The following is an 8098-nucleotide window of genomic DNA, read 5'->3' on the forward strand; positions in this document are numbered from 1 at the left end:
GTGCTGGTGAGGCCCAAGCCTGGGGTCTGACGTCGACACCCCTGTGGGCATTTGGCCAAAGGGAGCCATCTGCCAGAATCTGAGAGCTGCTCTCAGACCTCGCTGGAGAGGGCTACTTGGGGCAGACTGAGGTCCTTTGCTCCCCAAACGGGGAGAATTAGAGATACTGTTGGCTCCCGGGCACTGGAAGGGAGGAGCGCAGACCTCTCAGCACAGGGCTGGGCCAACAAGTTGGGGGTCCCGGCACAGGGGACAACGGAGAAGTGCCAACATTGGGACCCAATTATGTGATACTGGGGCCAGGAGATAGTACAGGTACCTCATACCACGTGGCCCTGGGTGGACAGCAGGAATCCTTTGCGGGTGGAGGGAGGCCGGGACTGCTGTCCTGTGCCCCGAAGCTGGCCAGCGGTTGCGGAAACTGGGGGATATTGAGGGAACGGTACGCCGAGGTCCTCAGCCTCACAGTGTGGAACCTGGCGATCCCAGGGCCTGGGTTGGCCCCCGGCGTCATGGGACCGGGAAGGCGCGGTGGCGCTGCGGAGAATTGCGGGGAAGAAGGCGGGCTCCGGTGGAGGTGGCTCATCCCCGCACGGTCACTGCCCTCGCCCGCTTTTGGGGTCCGCGGCTGGGAGACTGAAGGCCTCAAGTCGGGCTGGGTAGGGGCACGTGGGCGGGGAAAGGGTGAGATTACCGGTCTTCAGGGGCGGGGCTGAAGATGCAACCCTGGGGAAGGAGTCTACCAGGCTGGGCTCTTGAGGGGCGATGGAGGGCTCCGGGGGCCAGGCCGGGCCAGGATCATGGAGTTCAAAGGACTGGAGTGAGGTTTGGGGTCCGTGAGGGTGGAGCTCAGAGGATGGGACTGTGGGTCCAGGATTTGGGACCTGGGGCTGGAAAGTCCGAGGCTAGTGGAGACCAGGCCTGGTATCCGAGACGAAAGGGCCCTATAGGAAGGGGGTCTCGTGGGCGGGATCGGGAGCCAGATAATGGTGAGAGGCGGGGCTAGGATGGCGAAGGCGAGAGGAAAGGGGTAGCCGCCGGCGCGGAGACCTCAATGCGGGGCGTGGTGCGGCAGGGGAACTGGAGCGAAGGGACGGCAGGGGAACTGGAGCGAAGGGGCGGCAGGGGAACTGGAGCGAAGGGGCGGGGCTACGAAGAGGTGGACTCGGGGGGCTGGGTCTGGGGCCGGAGGATCGTGGGGAGCTGCGCCTATACACCTGGGACGGTGGGGTTGCGTCGGGGAAGTGGGAGTCTTGGGGGTTCGCTGGGCGGCCTGGAGAACAGGCGGTCGTGATGCGGGCGGGGCCGAAAAGACCGAGGACAGTGGGGACCCGGCCTGATGGTGCGGTGCGTTCAGGCCTTTGGCCCCGCAGCAGGGGCGGCCTGTGCTTGGCGTGCAGAGTGCAGCTGGGTAGACGCTGTTACTGCAAACGGGCCTGTGTGTCCCAGGCTGGGGCATGAGTGCTTGTGAGCGTGCAGATAGGGACACAGCGGCCGCCTAGGCTGCCTCTAGGCTGGGGCAACCTCTCCACCTGGGTGCCCCCCAGGGAGTGTGGGCAAATCCTCCCCAGGGGAGGAAGCTCAGGGGCTGTTGGGCGCCTAGGCCTCTTCCTGGTGAGCAGAGCCTCATCCATGGGGCCATTGACCCCACAGTTACCCCAGAACCCTCTCCTGGCACAGCTTGTCACCCGGGGCATGTAGCCCTTAAGGCACATTCATTGTGAAGGGTAGGTTTTGTCTCCTCCAAACCCTCCCTTTAGGAATGTTGCCTGCTGCGTTGCCCAGAGTTGGTCCTGAGTGTTCCTATCAGGCCTCGTTCACTCTGGGGTGGCTTAAACCACCTCCTGGAGGGTGCTGTATCCCCACTGTGCAATGGGGGGTTTGTGCTGTGTGCATTCCTGCCTGGTCCTTGAGAGGTAAAGTCCGTATTTTAACATAGAACCAGTTTTCCTGCCCGACCATATAGGTTTGCTTTTCCTGTTTTGGTTTTGCCGGACACATAAGTCATCATCCAAACGCTTGCCACTTAACAAGAGGCCAGGCACTATGGCTCATGCCTGTAATCCCAGCACTTTGGGAGGCTGAGGCAGGTGGATCATCTGAGGTCAGGAGTTCGAGACCAGCCTGGCCAACATGGCGAAAACCCCATCTCTACTAAAAATACAAAAATTAGCTGGGTGCCGTGGTGCACGCCTGTAATCCCAGCTGCCGGGAGACTAAGACAAGAGAATCACATGAACCCGGGAGGCAGAGGTTGCAGTGAGCCGAGACCGAGCCATTGCACTCCAGCCTGGGAGACAGAGCGAGACTCTGTCTCACAAACAAACAAACGAACAAAACCAAGAGGGGACTTAGATGGATGCCACAGTGTCGTCTGAGATGGAGCCCACTTGTGGTGGTCTTGGTAGTTCCCTGGGCATATCCCAAAGGCCTGGGCTCCTCTGCTGTGGCAGCATGGCGGGAGCTGAACTCTCTAAGTTGACTCAAAGTCTCTATGTTTGGGCTAGTCTGGAAGCGTCTGAGAACTGGGGGCTTTTACTCAAAATGACATTGGTTGATTGCTACATAGGTGGTTGATCTTCCAGTTGCTGACAGGTGGAACCTGAGGCAGCAGGACAGCCCGGCATTGGCCACAGGACATCGGCCACAACCATAGCAACTTCGGCATCAAATGGGGCAGGAGAGAGAACATTAAGGTATCGTTCAAAGAATACTACAGGTCTTGGATACTTCTGTATGCCTGTTCTTTATCTTGTCCTAAAAGATCTTCCCAGGGTCCCGTTAGGGCAAAACCAGAACCTTCTGTGTTGTTATAAAGGCAGGGTGGGTGTGCCATTCTGGGCATTTAAAGTGCAGACTCTAGACTTGTATGCATGCATAGCCTCCTAGGTTAAGATTTAAAATAGGCTCTGGGAAACCTAGTTTGGTGATACGGAGACTGGGGACACTGATGGTGACTTGGTCCTAGGATGGGATGAAGGTAGCGAGGATGGGAAGCAAGAGGAGGCTAACTTATGGGGTGTCTTGATGGCTTCTGAAAAGGGCCTCTCTGGCCCCCAGTACTAATACTTGTTATACCATGAACTTAAGCTGCTCTTGATGGGAGGGGAAGAGAAGATTATTGTTAACAAACACTGTTGCAGACAGTGCACGTGCTGTCACATTTAGTCTTCACAACAACCCTACAGGGTAGGGATTTACTTCTGTTTTGCAGATTGGAGAAACTGAGGCTCAAAGAAGTTAGGGGTCCACCTGTGAGCACATGCACAGGAAGGGGAAGAGCCCCCATTGGAAGCAGAGCCCTGCCCCTTCCTCCTCATCCCTGGCTCCCTGGGAGGCCCCTCCTCTGGCCTAGTCCACAGCACTGTGACAGGCAGTGTGGAAGCCTCTTTCCCCCAGTACTCCTCTCAGAGCCCTTCCTTCCTTCTGAGCTGGGAAGGCCAGGTTGTAGTTAGCCAGGCCAATTCCATTGGGGTTCTGAATTAGCCACTTTCAGCTGTGTGTTCTTTGACATTTCTGAGCTGCTCCAGGCCTCAGTTTTGTCACCTGCCACTTGTGGAGGGGGAATGGGGAAGGGAACCAATAGATACATAGCCGACCACGGGGATCTCTGGGTGATGACTAGTCCTGGGTGCTGGGCAGCCGTCTGGTGAGACAGGCACAGTGGGATGCTCATTGCTCATGGCTTCTCAGTGGGTCTTGGTGGGGGTCTGAGGACCTCGTTCCACCTGTCTCCTCAGGGGCCAGAGGCTGCTGGCCTGGATGTTTACGGCCCCCCTCCCTGGGAGGGTGGTGGGGTTTGGCCAGAGGCTGTGTGGATGTCCAGATGGGGCCTTCCTGAGGTCTTGGACCTGCAATGGAGTGGTTGTCTCCCTGCCAGGGGCTGGCGGTGACCACGGCCGTCCCAGTCAGGAGGAACACCTCCTGCCCTCCTCATTCCTGCAGCCTCAGGAGCTGCTAAGAAGCATGTTGGGCAGGTGGGGATCCACTCAGTGACTTGTTCCATGGCATGCCATAAGCACGATTGGCAGGGCCAGGCCAGATCAGTAGAAAGGGCGAGAGCCGCGAGGCACAGGCCTGCTCAGTGCTCGAAGGAGAGAGGAGCTCAGATGCCCCCCAGCTGTGTGCCCTTGGGGGTCACTGAGCCTCTCTGAGCTTATGGAATTCTCCTGTCTGTAGAATGGAGATAATGACTGTCTCAAGAGATTGCTTGCACAGTTACATGAGACAATGTATGAAAGGATGTGGCACGTGCCTGGCCCTTGGCGAGTGATCAGGCCCTGGCAGCTGTTATTATCATCGCTGTTACGGGCTTTATTGCCCTCCTTTGTTTGTATGTCCATCTTAGAGCTCATTGAGGGCAGGGTCTGGGTCAGAATTCTCTCTTGGCTACTCCTCCTCTTCCTGATCCTCCCAGGGACAAGTCTGGCTTCAGCCCCATGAAGCAGCTGGGATGGGACATCCTTACCAGGCTGGGGCTGTGTTCAGAGCTGCACAGTCCTGTACGGTAGCCATTAGCCTCATGTGGCCAGTTAGATTCAAATAAAACTTAAACATTCGGTGTCTCAGTTGCAGTAGCCGCCACCAAGTGCTTGGTACCCACATGCCATTGGTGCCTACCTATTGGACAGCACAGGGTAGAATCTTTCCATCATCGCAGGAAGTTGTGCAGAGCTGGAGTCTCAGGGACTACAACACCAGTATCATCCTCACTGTGGCTCAACAGCCACCAGCCGTCTCCTGAGTGATGGGCTGCCAAGACATTTGCAATTACACAGAAACTGAGTCCCACAGCCCTTCCTGAATTTCCTCTCGGGTAGCCTTGCTCACCTGGCTGGGGAGGTGGTTTCCTGGCAGTCTTTATCAGCCTAGGGTGGGAGGGCAGGGCTGCGATTGCCCAAATGCAGCTGCTGCCTCCTGTCCCCACCCTGTTTCTCCCACCTCTCCTGCCTGGCAAGGATTCCCAGAGTGATCTTCCTAATTCACTGCTGTGGCCAGGGCCGAGGTGGCCCAGACACTTTGACCCCACTGCTCCCCTCATATGCTCTGGACACATGGCCTCTTTCCTCCTGTCCACCCCGCTCTCCACCTGAACACCTTCTTGCTTCTCTCACTCCAGGCCTGACTTATGTGGCTGGTCCTCCAGGAAGCCTTTTCTCATCTCTCACCCAACGTGAGCTCTCCTGCCTTGGCGGTGCCCTCCCTCAGACCCCATTTTTGGCACTCAGTGCCCTCCTCTGTGGGTGTGTTCTTGTATTTGCTTGTTCTCTTGGTCAGGCACACAGCAGATAATTCTCTGAGTGCCCATGACACATCAGGTCAGTGCTGGGTGTTGGACAGCCAGAGGGGAGCAGGCCACAGGCCAGGCTTTGCCAACTTCAGGCTGGTAGGGAGGCTGACAGTTGGCCAGACTGTTCCATGCAGGCCCAATGCTCAGTCAGGGATGAAGGCTGCCTGGCTGGAGGGTCAGGAATGTGGCCCCAGGAGGAGAGGCTGAGGTGGAAAGGGCCAGAACTGGCTCTAGGCTGCAGCTGCCAGGTCCAGGGTGGTCTTGATGGCTGGGGGAAGTGACAGCGATGGTAGGGAGGGTGGGGGACAATGAGGACGCAGGTACACTGGGCAAGGGGGGGTTAAATGTCATGCAGGGTAGGTCTGATTGATGGTACTGGGTGGGCATCTTATCTCACTGCTGCACCATCCCCAGGGGTACAGAAAGGTCTGAATGAATCCTATGTTCCCTAGCCCTAGAGCTGGGCACGCAGTAGGGGCTCAGGAGATGCTGTGGAATCAATGCTGAATGAGTCCCTCATGGAAAAAGCTGATGCGTGGGGCCTCTCCTTGGCCCTGGAGCTAGAGGTGGGAGTCAGGGAACCCCAGAGACATGCCAGCTCAGCAAGGCTAAGCCAAGGAGGATGGGGGTGATTGTGGAAGCCCAGGGTGAGTCTCAGTGTCCTCTAGTCATCACTCCCTCATCCTGTGAACTTTCTCTGAGCTCCCACTCTGTACCAAGGAGACCCTGTTCACAGTGAGTTGGACAATGCCAGTCCCAGGAGGAAGTAGCCCAGTGTTGGCCTGTCCAGCTGTGCCCGTTAAGAGGCCATAGTGCTTCCGTTCTGGTTGACTAAGAGCTGTTATCCCACAGCCCCACCCCCTAGGGCTGCAGTTTCGCCCCCAAAGCCCCAGCAGACTTGGCCCTCTCCCTTCCCCTCCCACACAAACCAGCCAGTAAAGAGTCGAGAGCTGATAGAGTGGAGGCCTCCAGGACCCCACCCTAGGGCAGATTCTAACTGCTTCAGACTGATGATGAGATAATTTGCAGTGTCATCCTTGTGTCTAATGTGAGATGACCTTGATTTGAAGTGTCTAGTGTATTGTCACTGCCTTGCGTATGGTTCTGACCAGTCAGGCAGGCTGGGACTGAAGGTGGCTCCCTGGTGAACCTAGCACTGTGGGAACTCACAGTAGAATCGGCTGAGGTGCTGCCACCCAACTCAACTCCACTCCCTCCCTTTCTCTCTCTTGCAGGCAGCCATGAGCTCCAGCCGCCCTGAGCCGGGTCCCTGGGCACCCCTGAGCCCCCCGCCTTCAGCCCCTGTCCCAGAGCTCTTCCAGCCTGCTGAGTGAAGGCCGGGGACAGAGGCCAGAGCTCCGCAAGACTGCCAGCAGCACCGTGTGGCAGGCCCAGCTGGGCGAGGCCAGCACCAGACCCCAAGGCCCAGAGGAAGAGGGGAGCCCACCTGAGAGCATGGAGCCGGCACGGGCCTCTGGCCCCGAGGCGCGACCCAGTGCTGGAGGCCACTGGCGGAGCAGCACTGTGGGCAATGTGTCCACCATGGGCGGCAGTGACCTGTGTCACCTGCGGGCCCCCAGTGCTGCTGCTATGCAGAGGAGCCACTCGGACCTGGTCCGTAGCACCCAGATGCGGGCACACAGTGGTGCTCGGAAGGCCAGTCTCAGCTGCTCAGCCCTTGGCAGCAGCTCTGTCCACAGGGCTCAGCTGCAGCCGGGTGGTACTTCTGGCCAGGGTGGCCAGGCCCCTGCAGGCCTGGAAAGGGACCTGGCTCCTGAGAATGGGACTTCTAACTCAGCCTGGATGCTGGGGGTGAGTCAGTTGTCGGTGCCACCACTAGACCTGGGGGACACAACTGCCCACAGCAGCAGTGCCCAGGCTGAGCCCAAAGCCGCTGAACAGCTGGCTACCACCACCCACCATGCTCTGCCCCCAGCTGCTCTACTCTGTGGCAAGAGGGAGGTGGGGGCTGGTGGCTGCTGCCATGCCCTACCTGCCACAGGGATCCTGGCCTTTCCCAAACTAGTGGCGTCAGTGAGCGAGTCTGGGCTGCAGGCTCGGCATGGGGTGAAGATCCACTGTAGGTTGTCTGGGGGGCTCCCTGGGCACTCCCATTGCTGTGCCCACCTTTGGGATCCCACCGGGTTAGTCCCAGAGCCTGGCTCTAGGACCAAAGATGTGTGGACCATGACCTCAGCCAATGACTTGGCCCCTGCAGAGGCATCCCGGCTGTCAGCCCAGGATGCTGGTGTGCAGGCGGCCCCAGTGGCGGCCTGCAAGGCTGTGGCCACTAGTCCATCCCTGGAAGCGCCTGCGGCCCTGCATGTGTTCCCAGAGGTAACTCTGGGGTCCAGCCTGGAGGAGGCGCCGTCCCCTGTGCGGGATGTGCGATGGGATGCTGAGGGCATGACATGGGAGGTGTACGGAGCTGCGGTGGACCCGGAGGTGCTCGGTGTGGCCATCCAGAAGCACCTGGAGATGCAGTTTGAGCAGCTGCAGCGGTCGCCTGCCAGCGAGGACAGCCTGTCTGTGGAGGGCCGGAGGGGGCCGCTGCGGGCTGTCATGCAGTCCCTGCGGCGCCCCAGCTGCTGCGGCTGCTCCAGCGAGGCCCCTGAGTGAGGAGCTGTGGCCCTTGGAACTGGCCTGGGCCCACTGACTTGGTCCTAGACCTGGGCCAGGGACGGTGGGGGCTCCGTGCCCCCTGGACCCACCGGCAGCTGGGCACATCTCTCACCTGAAAATCGGCTGCCTCCAGACCGCAGGACTGCAGCCTGGGGCTTCCTGCCCCACGCAGCTGGGCTGTTTTCT

At 59.0% G+C, this 8098-nt stretch overlaps 1 protein-coding gene across 1 annotated transcript; it reads left to right on the plus strand.

The window, feature by feature from the left end:
* The first annotated feature begins 5790 nt into the window (after positions 1-5790).
* On the plus strand, positions 5791-7909 carry LOC116464363 (G protein-regulated inducer of neurite outgrowth 2-like). Its single transcript, XM_032147618.2, is given in 3 exon segments — positions 5791-5856; positions 6526-6576; positions 6578-7909. Coding segments are annotated over 3 exon segments (1449 nt in total).
* The last annotated feature ends 189 nt before the right edge of the window (positions 7910-8098 follow it).

This window comes from Hylobates moloch, unplaced genomic scaffold (genome assembly GCF_009828535.3).
Source record: "Hylobates moloch isolate HMO894 unplaced genomic scaffold, HMol_V3 SCAFFOLD_492, whole genome shotgun sequence".
Lineage (NCBI taxonomy): Eukaryota > Metazoa > Chordata > Mammalia > Primates > Hylobatidae > Hylobates > Hylobates moloch.